This window comes from Neocloeon triangulifer, unplaced genomic scaffold (genome assembly GCF_031216515.1).
Source record: "Neocloeon triangulifer isolate White Clay Creek 2 clone unplaced genomic scaffold, ASM3121651v1 ptg000005l, whole genome shotgun sequence".
Taxonomy (NCBI): domain Eukaryota; kingdom Metazoa; phylum Arthropoda; class Insecta; order Ephemeroptera; family Baetidae; genus Neocloeon; species Neocloeon triangulifer.
The window spans coordinates 1873581-1896909 of record NW_026775548.1 but is presented as its reverse complement, the minus strand read 5'-3'; the positions used below and the strand labels follow the sequence as shown (position 1 = coordinate 1896909).

Genomic DNA, 23329 nt, shown 5'->3' with positions numbered 1-23329 from the left:
CCCTGGTAATTTTAATGATAGTCCTACCTACATTGTTAGTAAGACTCTTAAAAAGAAGGCGTGGCCTATTGAAGCAAAAATCGACAAAGGTATGCCAGTGTTGTTGAATTATTTAATTTTTAAATTAAGCTTTTAGCAGGATTTCCTATACATGGAGCACTATCAAGGAGCAAGAGTAGCAATTTTTAAGGCTGAAACAGACAAGTTTCCAGATCCTTATGTAGAGGAGCTTGAAAAAGTTGGATTCCTTCCAAAACTGGTGCCTGTTATTACATTCGACTTTTTCAATTTGGATCTTCTGAAGGAAAAGCTATCGAATCACGACAAGTTTTCAGGTGATAATATTTTAATGGATGAATTTATATTTAAATCCATTTGTTCTTCAGGTCTTATCCTCAGCAGTGAGAGATGTGCCTTAGCAGTTCACAAGTCCATCGAAGGCTCCGAGTCAATTTTGTTGCCCTGGAAAAGCAAGATAGTCGTGTGTGCTGGCGAGGCCACTGCCGAGAAGACAAAGAATTTGACAGGACTGAGTCCGATTTTTGGTGAAAAACAAAGAGCAGAAGGCATCATAGACCTGCTGGAATCTAGTATAGCATCTAATTATTTTAAACAATTTCCAAAATTTATTATTCTTATTTTTTCAGCAAATCCGACACCAAGATTAATGCTCAATCCTTGCGGAGAGTTGGCCGCTAGCAGAGATTCTTTAGCAACAGGACTCTCTTTGAAAGGAATTAATTGTGAATGCTTGGCTGTGTACAAAACCATCCCAAATCCCTGTTTAAAGTCTGAACTTGAAAATATATTTGTAAAGGAAGTGAGTGTACATAATTATTTATTTATTATAAAATTTTTAATTTCAAACAATGATTTAAATTATTAGGAAACCGAGTGGCCCAAACTTTTAATTTTCTTCAGTCCTTCGGGATTAAAAGCAGTCATGGAAAATTTAGTCAACTGTGAAATCATCAACTTTTGCAAGGTACTAAATTTTTCAAAATTTTGTAACTTTTAATTATGGTTATATTTAAGCTTGTTTCAATTGGACCATCAACGTCTACAGCTATAAGAGAAAATGGGTTTACTGTTTGGGCCGAGGCGGAAAACCCAAATCCGAAAAGTTTAAGGGAAGCTATAGAGAAATCAGCTTATCACTGTACCTGATACAAATAAAATTAAATTGTTAGGTTCTCTATAAAGAATAAAATTTGTTGTTTTCACATATTTTTTTATTATTTCCCATCGATAAATTGGCACTCTGAACATAAGGTGGCACACAAAATTAAAAATAAACCATTGACATATATATTGAACATAAAATTGCAACTCCATAATTTAAAATTTTGCTTGTACAAAAACTCGACTTAATAAAGGAACATGGGGAAGAAACTTTAGTCAGACTAACAAACACTTGATTTGATAAGAGCACCTCTAAGGTGGGCATTCTTGTGCTGGACTTTAAAAATAAAACCAGTTTTCTTTGGCATTACCAAAAACAATAAAGAATCTCACTCGACTGAATTCAGGACAATTTCCAGGAGAAATTTTGATACATTTTCAAAGAATACGTACATTACGTTTATGTTATTGGGGTACACAAACAATAATAAATATTCTTGAATGCATTAGTAATTAGGTAACATATAAATTACTCTCTCCTACGAGTGATCATAATTGACTTACTTGCTAGTTATAATAATGTAATATACATCTAATCATTAATTTGTATAGTAGTATAATGTACTGAATTAAATGACTAAGCACAAAAATCGATGGCACAACACAAAATTCTTGTTGCAACTCTCAAATAACTGGGCAGAGGTTAATAATTGATTTTCATAAGCTTTTTCTTCGTAAGACTGGTCGAAAATGGCGTTTCTAAAAATATTGTCCAAAATCCTCCTGCCTAGTTAAAAAAGAGAGTCACAAAATATTGATAACAACTCCATAACACAATCAACAATAATTGATGCTTCACACACAATGTAGGAAAACATGTGAAAAAATCTCTGATAAGGAAGCAAATAGGGCAAGAAGATTTTTCATTTGAAATAAATGACTTGGTAACAAAAGGAAACAAACACTTTGGTACGTCTAGTCCGTTTGACTACAACAGACAATTAAAATTTTTTTACATGATTTTCTTTTCTTTAAATAAAATTATTCGGAGACCTGTTTAACAAATAATTCAGCAAGGGTGCCAAAAGTCTGCCAAATAATTCACGAAGCCAATCCCTCAAGTATGTTCTCGGTGGTGCAACCTTCACTTCGAAGTTGAGTGAGGTGCTCTTTCGGGATGGTCCACTCGAGTAGAATTTCCAAATTCTTTCTCAGCCTGTCGATGCCAGGAATGTCCTCCTTGCAAGGAGTCCTTCCTGATTTCGAAATGGACTCCTCAAGAACGTCATCAACAAGCCTCTTTCCGAATCCCAGAGCCTGCAGCCTCTTTGGTTCGGAAATCTTTTTGAACAACTCGCCGATGAGGAAACGAAGCCGATCTGCAGACATCGGCTCTGGTTGAACTGAAAAGACGATTTTGCTCTCGTCCTCCTCATCAGCTTTCTGCTTTGGTTTCGACCGCAGTGAGCGCGTCGGAACCACAGTTTTCGGAGCCGGCTTTTTCCCCACCCCTTTAGACACCCCCTTGACAGACTTTTTGCCCTTGATCGGTGCTTTGGCAACAGGTTTCCGTTTCGCAGGACTAGTTTTGGTATCTGATTTTGATTTGGTTGTTTTTACCTCACTCTCAGTCTGGCATTCGGCTTCGTTGGCTGGAGACATCTCCTTGTCGGAAAAACTTTTCTGGAAATTTGTATCCGGCAGGGAGCTCGCGTCCGAGTCCGGTGTCTCCAAGGCCAACTGAAGGAAAATTTTATCAAAATTTGCAACGATAAAAAATTATTTTATATACCTCGAATTCCTCCTCAGTCTGAGTGGACATGTTGCACTTGCCGGGCGGGAGGGTCTCGTTGATTTTGCACACTTCCACGTGCGAGTCGAGCTCAGCCTTTTTCTTGAAGAAGTTGCGGCACCGAAGACACATATACGGATTTTCCGTTTTGTGGATGCACCTCATATGCTTTTTCAAATGTGGCAACTGATGCAAATTTGTAAATTTCAGGTTCAGTAAAAAATGAAATAAATAAATATTTTACCTGCACAAATGCAGTCGATGGGCAGAGAGGGCAAATGAAAGGCTTTTCTCCAGTGTGCCGACGCATGTGCAGTTTCAGGGCAGTCGAGTGTGCAAATCTCCGACCACATTCAGTGCAAGGATATGGCTTTTCACCTGAGGAAAAAAGTTTTATAATATAACATTATATCAATTAAAAGGTTTTAATTACCAGTGTGAATGCGCTGGTGGACGACGAGCTGCGACCTCTGCACAAAGCACATGTCGCAGTCGTCACACTTGTGCGGTTTCTCCTGGAGATGTGTGCGCAGGTGTTGCATCAGGTGGCCCTTGTAGCGTTTGCCACAAATGTTGCACTCGAACGGTTTTTCGCCGCCGTGGAAGCAGGAGAGGTGCTTCTGCAGACCATCCCTTCGGGTGAACGCCTTTCCGCACACCTCACAACTGAACTCCTTGAGGCCGAGGTGCCGTTTCAGGTGGACCTTCAGGTTGCCAGACGAGCTGAAGGCAACGTCGCACAATTTGCATCGGTACGGCTTCTCTCCCCTGAAATTTCACAAATTTTATTTAAATTGTTAATATTTTTTTTTTAATTTGGACCTGTGGCTCTTGAGGTGTTGCTGGAGTTGGTATCCCCTGGCGAACGTGCGCGGGCACTCGGTGCACCTGAGAGGCTGTGTGTGCATCAGGATGTGGTCCTTGAGCTGGAACTTCTTGGAGAAGCACTTGCCGCACTGGTGGCACTCGTAGTTGACCTGCGAGTCCACCTGGTGCTGCCTCAGGTGCGCCTTGAACTCGCGACGTTTGCCCTGAAAGGTCATCTTGCACTCGGAGCATTGGTAATTGGTGGTATCTGTTTTTGGCATTTTGCTGGACTGCTGACTAGTACAGTTGGTTTGGCGTTAAAGCAAAATTTGCGGGACTAAGACGTGTCTTCGTTACATTTTTCAATCCTAAAATAACAGCAGAACATTAATTATGATTGTAATAAAAAATACATTTAAAAAATTTAGCACATTGAAAAAATTAAATTATACAAAATGTATTGTATATGTAATATTTTTCTTACAAACTATTTTTCAAATAAATTTTATAAATGTTCCTTCCGCCTGCCATTAATGTGTGCGTGGTGTTAAGTAGAAATATATGTAAATTATGCACACACGGAACACGGAAGGCATTTTATTGATTTTTTAACTTTGTCATTAATGCTACTTTTGAAAGCCTCAATCAAATCCATTGTGTTGAGCCTGTCGATGCCGCAAAGTGTTCAGAAGACAAGCGCGATTTTGCAACAGAATTAAAATCTCCAATATTCGCGGATGGCGATTATCATTTAAAGGGACTGCAGTCACCCATGTCCCTTTAAATCCTCTGGGCGGAGAACTTTGGGAACTTTAACTAGCGAAATTTCTTAAGGAAAACGCCGGCATCCGCCGAAAAAAATGAGCAAAAAGCGTCTTCACTAGTTAGACAAACTAATTGACGGCAAAAATTCGCCTCCTAAACTCACTTTTCTGTGAAAATTCGGTCGAAATACCAAAATCTTTGCTCCGGTGCTTGAGGCCTTTACAGGGCGGCCATATTGTTTATCTTGATCCCCTGTCGGAGTGCGTGACGTCACGAATTCAAGGAGGTCTGCGTGCCCGAAGGGAGGAGAAATGGCGAATTTGCAAATTGAAAATTGAAAGGGGGTAGCCGTCGTGGCTTTTAACATTGCTTTTAACCGTCATCTCTCCCCTCCCCTCAGATCTTTCATCTCAGCAGGCACACCGCACCGCAAACCACAAACACACCAGGCCTTAAAAGGAAAATATTAAGGTATGAATTTTCCAAAAATTAATGTTGTGCATAGATTAATTAGGCCTCATCATTGTAAATCTTAAATCTCTTATCCCTTTGCAGAGACTTCAAACATGGGACTCACGGTCACAGACGGCGAACTCGACCTGAGCATGTCTCAACTCGAAGAAATTCCCACGAAGGAAATTGTCAGTAAAATATGACACATTACAAGGATTCCATGTCAGCAATTCAATTAAAATTCCAGATCGCAGTCAAGAACAAAGTGCGCAAGTTGGATCTTTCCAACAACCAACTGCAAGTCCTGCCAATGGAGTTTGCCCCCAACTTGACCCTGCTCGTGGAACTCGACCTGAGTAAAAATCAGCTCTCGATGATCCCTGACAATTTTGGTCTTCTGGTGAATCTGCAGCTTCTGGACCTGTACAGCAATAATGTAAACTCTCCTATCACGCTTTAAATAAATTTATAACCTAAGTTTTTATTTGCCGACTAGATCGAGAGACTTCCACTCAGCTTCAAGGATTTGAAAAAGCTTCGTTGGCTAGACTTGAAGGATAACCCATTGACGCCTCAACTTGCTAAAATTGCTGGATCGTGCGTCGACAAAGATGAATGCAGGAAGTGTGCCAGAGACATTGTGCTCATTATGCAGGAAATTTACAAAAATCTAGGAGATGTTAAAGGCGTCGCCAAGTCTACTAAATCTGAAGGTACATAATTTTGTTGTAATGTGGTCGTAATTCAACTCTTGTGCTTGTAGAACCACCATCATCTGTAGCGTCTAAAGACAAGAAGAAGAAAAAGAAGGCCGTCAAAAGTGCGGACTCAAACAAAAACAAGAAAGAATCTCCCCAACCTTCAAAAACTCCTCTCAAGGAACTTGAGCCTGAAGACAAGGCTGAAGAAAATTTACCTGCCTTCCAAAAGCATGGTGCATCAATTTCTAAACGTACGAAAAATTCATCTAAATTTGAAAACTTATTGATTTTTAAATCTTTCAGGACATGGTCTTTGCTACACATTCCTGAGAGGATTCCTGTGGTCCATTGTTCTTGTGGCAATTTTCATAAGCAGCCTCATCCTGTCAAAGCATCCTCAGGTCCAGCCTTACGCACACACACTGAACCAGAAAATTGAACTTGCTAAAATCGAGCTAGGCAATTACTACGAGGTTTATGGAGAAAGGCTCTGGGTGCATTTAGGTGGGCTGAAGGAAACCTGGGCTTCGAGCATGACCAAACTGAATGGCTTTGTCGACGGGACGTTGATGGTTTTCCTGATCGACTTCAAGGAGAGGATGTTGGATGGCTTGGCAAGCATGAGAGTTCAAGTGAACGAATATTTAACAAAAAAAGACTGACAACAGCCACAAGATGGTTGAATTTTTGATTGCTTATATGTGCTAATTAATGCATTCCCAAAACTTGTAATTTTTTTATTTGCATTCCCGCCATTATGTTATGCGATGCAACCTTTGAATAAATCGAAAAAAATAATTGTGTAGAAAACAAACATCTTTTTGTTTCGAATTTATTGGTTAATTAGACAAAAACAGTACACGGAGGCACATACAACATCATTATGTGTAATAAAATGCAGTTGTAAAACAAATTCACGTTGGAGAGAGTGAATAAAAATTGGTGTGCACCAGAAACATAAGGATTCGTCAAAAGTTAACTTTAAACAAGACTAGCAATCAATAAATGCTTTGGTGCAGGGAATGACTATATAACATATATTTTTCAATGTAAGGAAGATTCAATTGCAAAAGAGATCTTAATCATTTTAGCGAATATATCACCAGTTATACCGACATAGATTTTGTGATAATTACACAGATAGTTCAGCAGTCGTCTCCGCTAACCCTACTGGAATTCATGCTATCAGGATTAGCCAATGGATCCAGCTCAGAAAAAACGTTCAGCCAGGCAGACATGTCGTTGCTACTCATTTTGCTCTTCTTAGGCAAGCGAGATTTGTCCTGATGACAAATTAATTAATTGTTAAGACTACCAATAAAAATTTTATTTACCTTGCTTGTCTCGGAACTTGGGGTTTCTGGACAGAGAGGAGCCAATTCCTCCGGAGTCCCATCTTTGGGCCAGTTTTCCAGCATTTTGGACGGCAAGTAGTTGTCAAAATTTAAACCAGTGAGCAGGGAAGACTCCTGGCTCACATCCGGTTGGTTTCCGAAAGCAGCTTGCCATTCGGCACTGAAGCCTGATGCGGTTGCGGACTCGTCTGGAGCAAACAAGTCCTTCAAAAGTGCCTCCGTTGTTGGGCTTTGGTCGGCACCTTTAATAAATAAAAACAGATTAAATTAGGAGAAGGTTTTGTTAAGAGAATACTACAAGTTGAAGAAGCTCCAATGTCAAGCAGCGCTTCGTCGTCATCAATTGGTTTAGCACGCTGGAATTCTTTGAAATCATCTCCGAATAAGAACATCCTAAATTCATACCATTTAAATACCTGAATCAATGAAATAATTTTCCCTTACTCATTCTCGGTTTTGTCAAGAGCCTCTTGAGCTTCTTCTCCTACTTCTTCCAATCCACCTTCTGTTTCTTCAGCTAATTTTAATGACTCATCTCGCAGCTCCTTCACAACGTTGAACTCGTAAGGCTGGTAATCTGTTAAAAATTAATACAGAAGTGAGAAATGGATTTGAATAACTTATAATTTATTTAATTATATTGCCTTTAATGGTCTTGGCCACATTGGAAAAAGCCTTGCAAGCCATTTCTGCAAACTTCAGCAGCGACGACTGGTACAAAATGAGTGCGTGGGAGAACATGTTGCACCTGGCTGCGGCCAAGAGATCGACTTTTTGCAGGCACACAATCTTCTGCTTGTCGAAGCCCTGCTTGCTGGTCCGCACCTGGATCTGCACCTTGCGGAATTTCTCCATCTGCCTATTGGTGTCAGGGTCGAGCTGCTGCGACACCTCCTTCATCCAGTTCAGGGAAGCTCGATACTCTGTGCGAGACCTTTCCATGGCCATGATATTCTGGTTCGTGTCATCAATAGCCCTGCGACGAAAAGTGTCAACCTCTTGATGCAGACGCAGCAGTGGCATGCGCATGGACAGTCGCTGCTGTCCGGTGTAGCTCATTGCCTTTCCCACGAGGATCATCATTTTGCCCGCCTGGCTCTTGTCCACCTTGCCAGCCTCCTTCAAAAAGCGGCCCATCGCGTTTTCCTCTTGCGATAAAGCTATAACCATCGACATATAAGTAAGATTTATTTTTTACATAATTTATTTAGACATTACTGCAAGTTTTTTCCTGATAGCGCTCTATGATCCTTTGCAAATCGTAACAGCTTTGCTGGATGGACCGATAGAGTTCCAACTTAGCGTCAAGGTCGGAATCAGAAGCAACAACGCATTCGTCTTCCTTTTTGCCAAGTTTCTTGAAAACCGTCTGCTTCGTCACCCAAAATTGTTTCTGCATCTTCGAGATGGTCGAATTTGATAACAGAGGGTGGTCGAATCCCCCATGCTGACCGTAATCTTGCTGCATTCTTCTGTTTCTGCAAAATTAAAAGTGGGATATGATGAAGGGTTTTTTATTAAACCTTCAGCAATGAAAAAAATTATGAACTGGAAAATCCAGAAGTCAGGATCAAGGTTGATTCGTGATTTTGGCATTATTATTATGTATTTAAACTTACACTTGACTATTCATCGTAATAGTCTAGAGTTTGGGTACCTAGCAGGGCAAAATCAACATGTTTACGTAAAAATCTGGCGCAGCGATGAAAATTATCCGCAAATTATTATTTTTTCATGTTCTACCAACGATAACAATAATTTTTTCACATACGTACAACGGGGGCGTGGCATTTATCTCCCTTCCCTCTCCCCACTCCCACTTCTAATTTTTTGCAAATTAGTATAGGAGGAAGGAGGATTGACAAATAATCCATTTTTTAAAGCGCGAAATTTGAATTGATGATGGTTTTCATTTAAAAATATGGCGTATATTTGAAGCTTTCGTAAGAGATACGATCTGAATTCGCAAAAACTTGAAAAAGCTCCTAGCACACCGTAGTTGGCGCTCTAGCGGACAAATCATGTGGTCCTTTCGAGATCCATAAATGGGCCGCGTTGCAGCAGTCTGACGATAGATCTGACAATTTTCCAAATTTTCCGACGTCAGATTTATTCAACGCCACCGAGCAACCCAAATCTTAATTGCTAATCGATTGCGTATCGAATATTCCGAATTTCCAGTTCCTAGAGGTAAGAATTCTGCTTGGAAATTCAAAAATGTCTGACGTGTTGGCTGACCGCGTTTTTCCTCCACACGAGGTCACGCACGCTTGATCGACGGACCCGCTATAAATTGCAACGCCACGACTGATCGACCATTTTTCCGTAGACTCTGAAACGCGGCCTTGATCTCTTGAAATCCGCTACAAAGCCTAGCCAGCAAAATGCCGAGTGACGCCAAGAAGAAGAGGGACCAGAAGAAAAAGGAAGCCTTGAAGGCTCGCCAGAACGGCGGCGGAAGTGGAGCAGGCGTCAAGAAACCAACCCAAAACGGCACGTCCGAGACCAACGGTGACGGCAAAGACAGTCCCGTTGAACTCAGTGCTGAAGGTGCGAAGAATTTTTTACTTTTTAAATCAATCTAATCGTTTATTTTCGTGGAATTTTCAGAGGCACTTTGCGCTAAGCTTGAAGCCGATGCGAGACTGAATGCTGAGGCACGTGCTTGCACCGGTTCCCTGGCGGTGCATCCCAGGAGTAGGGATGTCAAGATCAGTAACTTTTCCATCACTTTCCACGGCTGTGAAATGCTGCAGGACACAATGCTCGAGCTCAACTGCGGCCGAAGATACGGCCTCCTGGGTGCAAACGGATGTGGTACTTGAATTAAAATATAAATTTTCTTTTTAATTAAATTTCAATGATTTAAAAAATTACCGTCTGAATTTGTATGATCTTAACAATGGCTGTATTACTATGAGATTATTTCTGGCCACTAAATTGGTTTTTATAAATTGTGTCATGTTAATTGATGTATCTTTTGTTTCAGGAAAGAGTACTTTGCTCTCAGTATTGGGTAAACGTGAAGTGCCCATTCCGGAACACATTGATATTTTTCACTTGACCCGTGAAATGCCTGCCTCCGAGAAAAGTGCCCTTCAGTGTGTCATGGAGGTGGACGAGGAGCGGGTGCGACTTGAAAAGCTTGCCGAGGAGCTTATTGCTTGCGAGGATGAAGGTTTGTCACTAATTTTCCTTGTAAATTTTAAATTGATCTAAATTTCAATTTCAATGATTAAAAAAATTACCGTCTGAAACATTTGATCTTACCAATGGCTGTTTTTTCATGAGAGTTGAATGAATATTTTTTTTTTCAATTATTTTAATATGATTTATAATTGATTGGTTTTGGTTTTTTAGAGGCACAAGAGCAGCTAATGGATATTTATGAACGTTTGGACGACATGAGCGCAGACACGGCCGAGGCTCGTGCAGCCAACATTCTGCACGGTCTTGGTTTTACAAAAGATATGCAGATCAAGAAATGCAAAGACTTTTCCGGTGGTTGGAGGATGAGAATCGCCCTGGCCAGAGCCTTGTACGTAAAACCGCACTTGCTTCTTTTGGACGAACCGACCAACCACTTGGATCTTGATGCTTGTGTGTGGCTGGAGGAAGAACTGAAAACGTAAACATTTCTTAAAAAGTTTTATCAAATTAGTTTAATTATTTTCCCTACAGTTACAAACGCATTTTGGTGATTATTTCTCACTCTCAAGATTTCTTGAATGGTGTCTGTACCAACATCATCCACATGAACAAGAAGAGGCTCAAATATTACACGGTAAATATTTGTGTGGTTCTTATTTTCTTGTAAATTATTTCAAAATTTCAGGGTAATTATGACGCATTCATGAGAACTCGTATGGAGTTGCTGGAGAACCAGATGAAGCAATACAACTGGGAGCAGGACCAGATTGCCCACATGAAGAACTACATTGCCCGCTTTGGTCACGGAAGTGCTAAACTCGCTCGTCAGGCTCAAAGCAAGGAGAAAACCCTTGCGAAAATGGTCGCACAGGGACTGACTGAAAAAGTAACCAATGACAAAAACGTGTCATTCTATTTCCCGTCTTGTGGCACTATCCCACCTCCTGTTATCATGGTGCAGAACGTCAGCTTCAAGTGAGAAATTGACTCATTTTTACCAACTTGTCATAATAATATTTTTGCTAATTTAGGTATTCAGATGGCACACCGCACATCTACAAGAATCTGGAGTTTGGTATTGATCTGGATACTCGTCTTGCATTGGTCGGGCCCAACGGAGCTGGAAAAAGTACTTTGCTGAAGCTGCTCTATGGAGAAGTAAGATGAATTTTAAATTACTGAAGCCTAATTATTTTGTAATGATGATTGCTCATATGCACTGACACCTCTTGACAGATTTTTCTTGGTGATTTTTGTTTTTACTGATTTTTATGTATTGTTTAGAAGAACTCCGTCTTTTTATTTGGAGAACTGACAGCTTTTCTCATTTTAGTTGATTCCAACGGAAGGCATGATTCGCAAGAATTCCCATTTGCGGATCGCACGATACCACCAGCACTTGCACGAGTTGCTCGACCTGGACATCTCTCCTCTCGAGTACATGTTGAAATCCTTCCCCGACATCAAGGAGAAAGAAGAAATGCGTAAAATCATTGGTCGCTATGGCTTGACTGGAAGGCAGCAGGTAATTTGCCAAATCATTTCTTTCAAAAAGGAGGTTCTTATTTATTTTTATAAAGGTTTGCCCTATCCGTCAACTGAGCGATGGTCAGAGATGCCGAGTTGTGTTTGCCTATTTGGCCTGGCAGGCACCTCATTTGCTCCTACTTGACGAGCCGACCAACCACTTGGACATGGAAACAATTGACGCCCTTGCCGATGCGATCAGTGAGTTTGAGGGAGGCATGGTGCTGGTCAGCCACGACTTCAGGCTCATTAATCAGGTAATATTTCAATTTCTATTTGCATTCTAGTGTGGAACAAACTGTGATGAAAAAAATTACCGTCTGATTTTGATTGATTAAATTAATGGCTGTATTTAACTGAGAACCTTATTTCGTGCTTTAGTGTATGATTTTGGTTTGATTTTTGTGGTTCTAACAAAATGTTTTTCAATTTAGGTGGCTGAGGAAATTTGGATTTGCGAAAACGGTACGGTCACTAAGTGGCAGGGCGACATTCTCACTTACAAGAGCCATCTGAAGGAGAAAATCATGAAAGCTGAAGTGAAGTGAGTGTTCTTCCTGCACGTTATACCACTAAATAATTAATAGACCTTAACCGTCTTGCCTGACTAACGTTTGTGTTTTTTTGTTCTCCTATCAGGTCTCAGAAGCGGAGCTGATTCACTCGATCGTCACCGACAAATAATTAATATCTTTGCTTGACACTCAGTAATTTATTTATTTGATTGCAAGACTTAAGTATAGGATAATCACAAAACCCCGAAGCGGAAAACGGCCAGCGCACCCATTTTACCAGCTCTAGTTAATTCAGTTTAGTTTCCTTTGATCACCTTAACCTGCTTGATCGTCTTTACTAATTTTTCCAACCTGTTTGATCATTAAAATAATAAGGAAAGAGTCATTGTGATCATTAATGTTAATGGTAATTGTAATGTCGGTTATATTTAATAAAGAGCAATCATGATTTTGCGCATTGAACTTATGTTATGTAATTTGAACAATTATCCTTATTTGAAAAAAAAAAATAATAAACTTAAACTCTTACTATTAATTAACTATTTTATTCAAAATCCATATGAAATGACATTTTTACAGTGGAATTCACATTCTCTCAAAGAACAAAGAAATGCAGAGGCATTGAGCCGAACTGTGCACGAAATTAATTTTCAAGAAGCACCACCTGATATTATTATTATTTATCATATCTCCAAAACTCAATTAAGCTCATTGAAATAATTTAATTAAAATAATATAACTTAACAATATAAAAATGCACTTTCTCTAACTGAACTTTTTGACTTCATTATTATAAATATGATACATATCGATGATTTCAATGGCCAGCTATTTATGCCTGAGAATATTCTGCCTTGTAAACGGCGTGATAAGCATTTCTAATGAGTGCATATGGGAAGCACGACTCCAGCAAATCCATCGTAAGGAAGGGAGACTCTTGGACAATCTAAGATACATTATGATTAAAATTAACTTTGGTTTCCAACTTATATCTTACCAAATCAAGAAGCAAATACACAGATTCTCTGTTCTTTGTCAATTCTCTGTCAGCTTCTTGGCCGAGCCTCAACAAACTTGACGAAGCGAGCTAATAAAAAGAATTAAATTTGATTTTTCAAATGAAAATCTAATCCTTACAGCCAAAAACTCCTTCATGCGATCCTCAATGTCGCCTTGGCCGCAAATTGTGAATAATGCGCCAAACACGTTATTCACTGCAGTTGCTATGCAGTGGATGTTGTTAGCATGGCCCTCGTAGGAAGCACGGTAGAAGGAGTTTTCACTTCTCGACAGTTTTGGTATGGAGACGGCGACGAAGACCATCAGTAAGCAAGCAAGTAGTTGCTCATCTTCGTCAGGCTCACCTTTCTGGTTTCGTAAGGTATTGACCAAAGTTGGATCAACTTTGCACAGAAGACCAGCAGCAGTTGCCATCTCATTAACAATCTAAATGAAATTATTAGACTCACACAAAGTTCATTCTCAAATTTCGTTCATACCTGGTGCTTAACAGGCTCAATCTGGAAAAAATTAAATAATTCAGATATATTTCTTGAAACTATTGCAATATATATACCATTGGAGGGTCACTTTGCGATAGATTGTGCTTGAAGTCCAAAACAGAGCTCAGCAGGAAAGGAATTCTTTCCTCGAGAACGTCAACAAGTGCCGACTGGGCTAGTCGTCTGAAGCTCAGAATAACTCCAACGATGGTCATTCTTGTCAAAACGTTGTCCACATCTACCATTTACAAAAAGTGAGTTGGTATTTTTATAAAAGAAGGTTAAATATATTTGAAGACACTCACATTTAAAATAAGAGTCTAAGAAAAGAAATCATGCAAAGGACAACACCAAATCTATATTATTTTCTATATAGATTCAGCCGTGCATGCTTTTAAATGTAAAATATGGTTCGTTTAAAAAATCATAGTCTTACGGTGGCTTTTGGATCCTGAATGCAAAATAAACACACCAAGAGGTTATCCAGCATGCTTTGGCTAAAAAAATTTAAGCACCACTTACTTTGCAGTCGTTTGAACTGCTCCTTCATGATTTCAGGTTTGTCAAAGTTGGTCCTCAGTGCAATGAGCACCTCTTTGTTTGCAGCAACCAGTTTCTGAAGCAAAAATAATTAAACTCTAACAAATCGAAACAATGCAAATCTTTACCTTCAGTTCATGAACCTGACTGGCAATGTGCCACATGAGAGTTTCGTTGAGGTGCTTCATTCCATACGGACCAACCAATTCTGCTAAAGCTCGCAGTTCGTTGATATCGGAAAATTCTTCAGCGTTGAATGGAATTGTTCCTTCTGCGGTCAAACTCACAAAGGATCTTTGGTTGTTTGAGAAGCATATATTGCCAGCGCTTACTCTTCTCAACAGCACTTCCGAATACCTTAGAATATATTTTGGTAAGTACAAAGAACAAAAACTTTTAAATGAATGCTAAATTACCACTGAGTGTACAAAGCAGCGATGGTCTTTTCTCCATGACTGTCAACCTGCTGAGTTTGTTGCAGGAGGCAGTTGTTGAATACCCTTGTGATGTCGATGTGAACTACAGTAAACAGTTGAAATAATAAAACACCACTTAAACAACAGTTCATATCTTACCATAGTTCTCAACAGTTTGGAGCACATTCATGTATGCCCTGACACTGACTAGGAGCTCGGAGGGCTTGGCGATTTCACTTGTGTCTGGATTGTACATGACCATTCCGACAAGGGCACGGGCAAACCTATTTTCCAAATGTTGGTGCAAATACTCTCGTGGAGCAAACGAATACTCCCAGACATGGATCGTAGAGCAGTAGTTTATTGCAAAGCACAATTCAGTCAGGGCCATGTGCAGTTTGTCCATCCTAAAATCAAATCTTAGTGACTTAAAACAATAAATTTTTTTAAAGTCGTACGTGGTCAGGTCTTCGCGATTTTTACGGAAGCTTTCGTTGCCTGGTTTGTAAATTTCTGGAAGTGCTTTCTTGTTCTTGTCTTTTTTCTTGCGGTTCGCAGCCTGAGCAATTATAAGAGCGCAATGCTTTGGCAGCAACTTGTCGCTCATTGTGCACTGCTCGTCACAAATGGTTGTGATTATGTTCTTTGCCTCTTTGGCCATCTCGTCCAAAAACATGTTGACAACCGACAGACTTCTCTCCCTCAGATGGTGTCTCTGTTAGTTTTGAATTAAATAAGCCATTACTGAATTATCCTTTTAATTTCACCTCTTCAGGACACAGCTCGTGAGTGCAGCTCTGGAAGTGGCCACAGATGAGAGGAAAAGCCACTATAAATCGATTTTGAGCCGGGAATTCCAAACACATGTGGAATTGGTCTTCAAATATTTTGCTGTAGAAGCTGGAAATTTTTTTTTAATTATTAAATTATACCAAATTATTCAAAAGTACCAAAATATGGATAGGTCAGACGTTTCTACCATCATTTCATCTAGATAGTCGACCATCTTTGTGTGGAATGAAATTGTATCCAAAGATATGGCCAGTTCTCTGTGCTCGGCAAGCACAAGTGGGGATTTTGCAACAGATGTGTAAGCCTGAAGACGCATCCAATCCATTCTGAGCGCTCGGAAGTCGAACAATTCTCCTTCCTCCACTATTTTCACCAAATTAAGCAAAATTGGAAATTAAATTTTAAACAAACCTTGTTTCACAGATAACTGCGCAATTGAGCTCTGGATAGAGGCAAGGATGACACTCTCATCCTCCGACATGGTGACCAGCATGCTGATCATTTGATTCAGGGCTACGGCATCGTAACCTGACAAATACTGGACATAGTAACGCTGCATCACCTGGTTGTACTTGCGGACCAGCACTAAATTTTAATTTTAAATAAATTAAGAGGATTAAGAATGAAAGTGATATTCAACCTCTGAGCTCTTCCATGTGGAAAAGCAGCTCCGGCAATTGTCGGTCAACCAAGTCCTCTGCTGATTTTCCTTTGGCTTTGTGTTGAGGCGGGTTGTCGTTGTGTCGCAGCAGCCACATTACCTCATCGCGGGAGCAGCACAGACCCATGAATACAAGAAGAGACTGAAAAATTCACATTTAAAGATGAAAGACTAATGCTAACTTCTCATTACCTTTGGGCCCAAAAGTCCTGGTTGGTCTGTCAGAATGAGGGCCAGTTCTTTCAAGGCTGTGCGTAAAAACTTGCGACGCTCTCGATGGCGCAGAGCACTGAATTCAAATTCTATTATTCTCCCATTGCAACAGAAATTATTGTTAGCTTACGCTTTCTGCACTGTTTGAGTGTAGCATTCCTTGATCTCTGATATTCTCTTGCCGTATCCCTTGATACCATCAAAGAAGCTTTGCACATAAGAGTGAATGTGCAGAACTTCGTCTCTGAAGAGAGAAATGACCCATCCCGATTCAAGAGCACCAATCCACATTTTGCTCGGCTGCTCTTGATTCAAAGCTTGGTGGCACAAAGAGTATCCATCTAAATAAAGATGGTTAAATTACTGTAAATAAATTTAGTTTTAATGTTACAAATAATCCAGCGCTCCATGACTTCCAGAGACAAATACTCGCATGACATCGTCTCAGTCTGAGTCGGTTTCAGAAGCTGGCCAGGGTTGCTGACGAGACTGAGTTTCTGGTCAGCCCTCCATTTTTCTGCAGACAAGTTCCTGCTTACGAAAGGAGTCCACAGCGAGCCAAGAGCAGTGGCCAGCGTTTTGGAATGAGGAATGAACTCTTCCGACAGTTTCCTCAGGGGAGGATCGTAGTCCATAATCATTTGACCCAAACGTGGAAAGTCTCGGTCGCTAAGTACAGAGTGAAAGTTTATTAAGCAAGTGAGTTGATGTTTTTGTACCTGGCCGAGTGGACCATTTCGTGAGCTGCATTGAAAAGACCAAGAACAGCCTTTCGATCTTCGACTCGAGAAAGCAAAATCATCAAGGATACGTATGTGACGACAATGTCTAGGTACGCCTTGGTCAGATCAGGGTTGAGGGTCTGGAAAAGTCGCGTTACATTTTAAACTGATTTGATAATAGGGTGACTCACAATGTCGAGATGGACTTGACAGATGTCAATGGTCGTGAGCAAATCGCAGACATTGTCCTTGAAGTCCAGCAGGTCGACAAAAGTGTAGTAATATAGAGACAAGGACTTGATTATGTCATTTTTAATTCCGTGAATGCCCTGGAGCTGGAAATCACAGTACAATAAATTTTTGAATATTTAATCCTTTGAGTGTGGGGTTGCATCTTACCCCTTTGATGTCAATGTTCGGGAATCGCCTGACGATATGTTTAATCGAAGACTCGAGTTGCTTGTCGGACAGAAAAGCAGGTTTCGATTTTGCATCGCCGCAGGCCTGAAATTTGAGAAAAATTGAGCCGTTTTTGCAGTTTGCCGACGGTAAACACACCCACCTTCTTGATGTTGTAGATGCGGGTGAGCATTCCCTGCCCTCGGTCGTTGATAATGCATAGCTTTTCGGCCAACTTTTGTTGGCTAGGAACTGGAGGACGCGCCATAGAAAATCTGAAATGGTCTAACCTCGCCCCTAGCCGAAAATATCAATTGACAACTTGGTTTTCCTAATCATTCACTTCCGATCGTAACAAATGCCGGCCATGTTTTGTTTCTTTTCCTTTCGGTTTCACCTCCCCTCCTCTCGTTTTGCTCTTGACCCCACCCACGGTGAAGGAGAAAATGATTTCTTAGCTACCAAGCAAATAAAAAGCAACTTCTCAGATTCTTTATTGATTAAGCATTAAGAATAAAAGACTTCTCCCTAACATTTAATTATTTAATGAAATATAGTATAGAAAATTGAAAAAAATTTGAAATCATTAACATTTAAGCATATAATTTAGTAATCGATTTTAAAAATAAAAACCTTTTAGTGCTGTTACGTTGGCAGCTTTTTACTCGTTAAACAACAATGATGGCTGACGAAATGCTCTAGAGGCAACGTGGATTTGAAATATTTATGTTTTGACAAAGAAAAACGTTCTCTTGCACCGTCATGGCTTAGACAGTTTTCAAAAATATTAAGTCATCCAAGAAATTCAAAAGGTACGCCTATAAACCCGAAATTGACCTTACTAACCTTGCTTACATACTTCGCAACCGGACGGTGAGCCATGTGACTGCGCATTAGCCTTGTGGTTTTAAATTATAAAATTACTCACCAAGCTCTTGACATTTGAATGAATTTTAACTAACAACATTTTCTGACAGAATCCAGGAAAAATGGATCGGGTGATGCTGCAGAATCTGGCGCAGCTGGTCAATTCGACGTCGTCCGAAGGCCAGAGGGAAGCGCTCATCTACTTTGAGCAGCTGCGCACTTCTGAAGGAGCATGGAAACAATGCATCGAGTTGTTGCTCACAGACCTGACCCTGGATGAGACGGTCAAGTACCTTTGTCTGCAAATCATTGAACACTTTATCAGGGACCGCTACGGCACTGCAAGCGTTGAACAGCAAAACATTCTCAAGCAGTTTCTGCAGCAATGGATTCAACTCCAGGTTTGTTAACAAGATAATTGCCACAAAAACATGAAAATTATATCAATTTGGCCCACAGTGCAACAGCAACCTGAACCAGAAGGATTACATCAGGAATAAGATGGCTCAAATTTTCTGCCTAGTTTTCCTCCAGGATTATCCCGCTCGCTGGTCGACTTTCTTCACAGACTTGGTGCAAACTCTGCCCATGGGTGAACAGGCTGTAGACAACTACCTGAGAGTTTTGCAAACAATTGACACTGACGTAAAAGAACCAAAACATTATATTGAATGGTCTTATTAACCTTTTTAATCAGGTGACCTCTCGAGAAGCTGTTGACACACCTCAGGAGGCAATGAGGAATACTCTTATAAAGGACACCATGAGGGAGACCTCTGTGCCCAAAATGGTTGAGTCGTGGTTTCACATTCTGGTAATTCGTCTTTTTTTTCTAAAATTATGAATTCTCATCAATTTATTTTAGGATACGTATCAAAATAGTCAACCAGCTCTGGCTGGCAGGTGCCTTCAAGTGATTGGGGCATATATATCATGGATTGATATCAACTTGGTGGTCAACGACCAGTTTTTCCCACTTCTTGTGCAGCAGCTGTCCAAAAATGATCTGAGGGAAGATGCTGCTGACGGTCTCTTAAGCATCATCAACAAGGGTATGGAGCCAACGCAGAAAATCAAACTCGTCGACTCTCTCATCAACATTCTGGAAGCAACAAACATCCTTAATCCGCAGAATGTAATAAAAGATTTTATTTTAATGAGTTGGAAAGTTACTTTTTTAAATTTTAACTTGCAGCCTAATTACACTGATGACGAAACAGAATTTACAACAAAAATTTCCAAGTTGGTGAATGGTATGGGAATGATGCTCCTCGATTGCCATAGCAAGTAAGTTAATTGGGTGGGCAGAATGGAGTGCAGTAAATTTTTTCTTGTAAAACTGCAAATTATTCCAAATAACTAACTATTCCAAGCATCAAGTGACAGACGGGATATGAGACGTAAATTTAAATGTTTGATTAAAAGACAAGGGACAAGTAGGGAAGTCAAAATTATTTGCCGATGGAATAAAGCTCGCACAAATCTAATTGACCCACTTCCAAAACTGCTTTTCACTTGATATTTGGAATAATTTTAGCCAATATTCCCTGGAATAGTTCACTGTGAAGCAATTTGCTGACATTTTGGCTGAAGATTTTGTTGATTAATTCAATTTTCAATCAGGTTCCTCAAGGCTGGTGATGAATCTAAGGCACTATCTGCCTTTGCACTTGTTGAAAGAATGCTGCCTGTTACTGTTGGTTTCCTGGCAAATGACTATGATGACGTGTCAGCTGCAATTATTGAGTTTTGTAAATTGTACATATATGTAAGTGGGTTTATGATTGATTTGAACTTAACTTTGAACCAAATTTTCCTTGAACAGACAGTTAAGAGTAGAACAATTAGGACTGAAAGTCAGGAGCAGATTATGTGCAGTCTTCTTAGCACAGTGATTAAAAAGCTAAAATACGACGAGTCGTACAACTTTGAATCTGAGGGTGAAGACGAAGCAGAATTTTTTGAATTTAGGTATTTTTGGAAATTTTTCACTGAAACGCTGTAATTAAAATTGATGATTTTTAGGAAACAAGTGAAGGTGATTTTGGACAACTTGGTTGGCCTCAACAAGGAGTTCGTCTTAAATTTCTCAGAAAAGTTTGTGATCAATACAATTCCACAATGGCGTTTCATCAGCTTTGCAGATGTTGAAGTTGCCATTGCCATAGTATACTACATAGGTGAAGCGCTGCCCAACTCCGGGGGGAATCACTTCACTGGTGGAGAGGTAATTTCAAAATAATTATTGATTATATTCAATTTTTTAATATCTCAACACAGCCAAATGCTCTGAGAAACATGGTGAGAGCGTTGGTTTTGAACGATTTGAGCTCGCACAACCATAGTGCAGTGAAACTCATGTACTTTGAAACCATTGTGCGGTATGAAAAATTCTTCCTCGTCGAGCCAATGCACCTGGAAAATGTCCTCGCCTCCTTTGTTGATCATCGGGGCATTAGGAACCAAAACGTCAAAGTACAGAGCCGATGTGCTTATCTTTTTTCTCGATTCCTTAAGAGCGTCAAGTATATTATTTGTCATTAAGTCTGAATTTCTTATTTAAAAGTAAAATCCCACAGGCCTCACATTCAAGCTTTTGCTCCGAATCTGCTTCTGGCATTGAAAGATCTACTCGAGCTCAACACTCCTACTCAACCTGCATCTGTAATGTTGCAAACTAAATTCGCCCTCTCTGACGGAGACCAGCTTTACATTTACGAAGCCTGCAGCACGCTCATCCTGGCCAGTCGACTTGATAATGACGTAAAATTTAATCATTTCCTGTAAAAATGTATTTAACAAGGATGCAATACTTTTAGTCTAAAAGTGCTCTATTCCGAGAACTGGTCAATCCTTTATTGCAAAGGATTAGGCCCTTGCTGGACGAAATGCTTTCGGAAGGAAATCCTGTGCGGAAAGAAGCTTTGGCAGATTGCGTGTGCCATGCTATGGCCCTCACCAGCCGCTCAAGCAAGGCATTCAGCAGTCAGCTAAGCATGAAGATTATTGGATGCCACAAATTGTACCTCGAAGCGTTGGAAACCTTTTTCCTTCTTTGTCTCCAAGTATGACAAATCTCACTCTTTGGCGAATGAATATTAACTTTTACTCTTAAGGTGCCGGAGCACCAGCAGAAACTTCAGGGCGCTCTCCGGCAGTATTTGCACAGAATGATAGTGTGCTTGGACGTTGACATTCTACCCATAATGCCGACAATTTCCAATATGCTTCTGAATGCAAGCAATGCTCACAGTTTTCAAGAATACCTCCCCATTCTCATCCAGTTGATCACAAAATTTAAAGTGAGTTGCATGCTTGTAATATTATCTGTTTTATAAAATTAAATATATTTCTTTCAGAAGGATGTGATTCCCTTCCTCAGCGCCTCTTTCATTCCCATAATAAATACGATGGTTCGTGTTCTGGAGCAGCCTGTTGATGAAAACGACGAGGAATCAGTCAGGGATAGACAGAGTCTGCAGCGAAACTACTTCCTCTTCATCTCAACCATTGTGGGGAGCAACGAGATTATAATTGTACTGGACTGTGTGCCGGTGCAAGGGTTGGAACAGCTGCTTGGCACTGTGGTCCAAGGCGCCGTAGAGCTGACGGATCCCGTTGTAAGTGGAATCATAGCTTTTACTTCAGTTCAGAATTTCAGATTGACATTGTATTATTTACAGGCCCAGAAAACTTGCTTTACAATATTGAAAAGACTGGTCGAATCGTGGGGCAGGAGGGCAGACAAGCCAGGTTTCCATCAGTATGTGCTGGAAAACATAGTTCCCGCTTGTTTCATGGCCCCCATGAAATCGACTTTTGACCTGCGAGACGCGCAGTACTCGACTGTCTTGACTGAAATCGCCTCCTGTTTGAAAGCAGTGGTTAGTGCCAGGGTAGGTTCAAATTCTGCTCAATAGTTTCTTGGCTAATTTTATCATTTCCAGTGCCCTAACTTTGATAAATTCTTGTGCGACCGAATTTTCCCACTGCATAACATTCATGATGGGATGGCAAATGAATTTGTACAGGCACTCTACCAGGCTGATATGAAGACTTTTAAGAACTATATTAAAGTGAGTTTTAATTACAATTTCTTATTACTTTTTGATAATCCAATGAGATACATTATTTTATATTTGTTCCTGTTGCTAATATTTCCATTTTCTAGCAATTCTTCATGCAGCTGAGACCATGACAAGAAAGGCAGGGCCTGCAGAGGTCTGCCTCGACAACAGGTCCTTCAACCTACCCCCTGTACCATCTCATCACCTCGTGACTCATCTGTGTGTTGTCTAGTGGACCCATTAATCAATTGCCTCTAATCCCCCAGCACTGACTGTAACTAAACAAAGTAATCCTTAGTGGCAGCCATACATGAATGTAAAAATTGTTTGATTGTGCAAAATGAACGTTGCTTATATTACCTTTGCACTAAGGGCAACAAGCTGATTGTCTACAGTTTTTTGTTTGTATTGTACATTTTGCTTGTGGCATATTAATGTGGAGCCAACGTTTAATGAGAATTTACTCGTAGCATTGAAAACCCAGGTTTATGAAGTCTGTGATTGGCATGCAATATAATTTTAACGTAGTTAACAGCCACTGTTAATACTTGTATTTATCAGTTACAGGCTTATCATTCCAAAATATAATTATTTTGATATAAAAGGAAAATGTTTTGTAATAATTTTGTGTTGGTTACTCATGGAGGTCAATTTATGTCATTATCCCTGAAAGAAGTAATTAATTATTAGAGTTTGTAATGAATTTAACAGAAACTTTCAATAACAATTGTACTGTGCATTTGAAGTTGCATAAATCATGTGTACGGAATTTTGTAATCCGAAATCATAAAAATTCGTCTTTACGATATAATATGATACAACAGAAATTGAATTTTTATCACAGCAGCTTATCCTCTTATAAAAATATTCTGCTATACTTCAAGCAAATCTTCACATGAAATGTAAGGCAAAAAATTATTTTTTCAAGTTTTGTCGCTGAATTGTAACATTGTACATAGATAT

General features: G+C 39.9%; 7 protein-coding genes across 7 annotated transcripts; 4 read left to right on the top strand and 3 right to left on the bottom strand.

The window, feature by feature from the left end:
• Positions 1-65: 65 nt before the first annotated feature.
• LOC132193980 (uroporphyrinogen-III synthase) lies at positions 66-1191 on the top strand. The gene is made up of 6 exons (XM_059614984.1): positions 66-89; positions 140-335; positions 387-590; positions 648-820; positions 887-985; positions 1036-1191. The coding sequence occupies exons 2-6, from the start codon at positions 152-154 to the stop codon at positions 1165-1167; spliced, it is 792 nt and encodes a 263-aa protein (XP_059470967.1). The 5' UTR covers positions 66-89; positions 140-151; the 3' UTR covers positions 1168-1191.
• A 25-nt stretch (positions 1192-1216) lies between these two features.
• Positions 1217-4787, bottom strand: LOC132193976 (gastrula zinc finger protein XlCGF57.1-like). The gene is made up of 6 exons (XM_059614979.1): positions 4650-4787; positions 3737-4089; positions 3348-3682; positions 3159-3292; positions 2915-3100; positions 1217-2862 (listed from the first exon to the last, which is right to left on the bottom strand). Exons 2-6 carry the CDS (start codon positions 4000-4002, stop codon positions 2224-2226), a joined length of 1560 nt encoding a protein of 519 aa, XP_059470962.1. The 5' UTR covers positions 4003-4089; positions 4650-4787; the 3' UTR covers positions 1217-2223.
• A 99-nt stretch (positions 4788-4886) lies between these two features.
• On the top strand, positions 4887-6454 carry LOC132193978 (leucine-rich repeat-containing protein 59-like). Its single transcript, XM_059614981.1, has 6 exons — positions 4887-4957; positions 5042-5127; positions 5187-5375; positions 5436-5652; positions 5703-5891; positions 5944-6454. The coding sequence occupies exons 2-6, from the start codon at positions 5053-5055 to the stop codon at positions 6300-6302; spliced, it is 1029 nt and encodes a 342-aa protein (XP_059470964.1). The 5' UTR covers positions 4887-4957; positions 5042-5052; the 3' UTR covers positions 6303-6454.
• On the bottom strand, positions 6436-8793 carry LOC132193977 (islet cell autoantigen 1). Its single transcript, XM_059614980.1, has 7 exons — positions 8615-8793; positions 8214-8473; positions 7640-8155; positions 7440-7572; positions 7294-7388; positions 6975-7237; positions 6436-6923 (listed from the first exon to the last, which is right to left on the bottom strand). The coding sequence occupies exons 1-7, from the start codon at positions 8626-8628 to the stop codon at positions 6786-6788; spliced, it is 1419 nt and encodes a 472-aa protein (XP_059470963.1). The 5' UTR covers positions 8629-8793; the 3' UTR covers positions 6436-6785.
• Positions 8794-9015: 222 nt separating this feature from the next.
• On the top strand, positions 9016-12649 carry LOC132193975 (ATP-binding cassette sub-family F member 2). Its single transcript, XM_059614978.1, has 12 exons — positions 9016-9185; positions 9325-9545; positions 9606-9812; positions 9985-10173; positions 10356-10623; positions 10677-10779; positions 10831-11120; positions 11177-11303; positions 11479-11670; positions 11726-11929; positions 12107-12216; positions 12312-12649. The coding sequence occupies exons 2-12, from the start codon at positions 9380-9382 to the stop codon at positions 12328-12330; spliced, it is 1875 nt and encodes a 624-aa protein (XP_059470961.1). The 5' UTR covers positions 9016-9185; positions 9325-9379; the 3' UTR covers positions 12331-12649.
• Positions 12650-12710: 61 nt separating this feature from the next.
• LOC132193974 (membrane-associated protein Hem) lies at positions 12711-17809 on the bottom strand. Its single transcript, XM_059614977.1, has 21 exons — positions 17596-17809; positions 17433-17537; positions 17225-17368; positions 17031-17173; positions 16703-16980; positions 16442-16652; positions 16291-16387; positions 16078-16240; positions 15849-16022; positions 15596-15800; positions 15413-15545; positions 15104-15360; positions 14805-15052; positions 14646-14748; positions 14358-14586; positions 14212-14305; positions 13764-13927; positions 13687-13707; positions 13325-13633; positions 13185-13274; positions 12711-13133 (listed from the first exon to the last, which is right to left on the bottom strand). Exons 1-21 carry the CDS (start codon positions 17698-17700, stop codon positions 13020-13022), a joined length of 3387 nt encoding a protein of 1128 aa, XP_059470960.1. The 5' UTR covers positions 17701-17809; the 3' UTR covers positions 12711-13019.
• A 292-nt stretch (positions 17810-18101) lies between these two features.
• Positions 18102-23291, top strand: LOC132193937 (exportin-T-like). The gene is made up of 17 exons (XM_059614912.1): positions 18102-18244; positions 18410-18700; positions 18759-18944; positions 18997-19113; positions 19165-19434; positions 19495-19586; positions 19923-20067; positions 20125-20270; positions 20325-20526; positions 20580-20824; positions 20879-21062; positions 21119-21364; positions 21416-21601; positions 21659-21919; positions 21983-22195; positions 22247-22375; positions 22471-23291. The coding sequence occupies exons 2-17, from the start codon at positions 18422-18424 to the stop codon at positions 22495-22497; spliced, it is 2928 nt and encodes a 975-aa protein (XP_059470895.1). The 5' UTR covers positions 18102-18244; positions 18410-18421; the 3' UTR covers positions 22498-23291.
• The last annotated feature ends 38 nt before the right edge of the window (positions 23292-23329 follow it).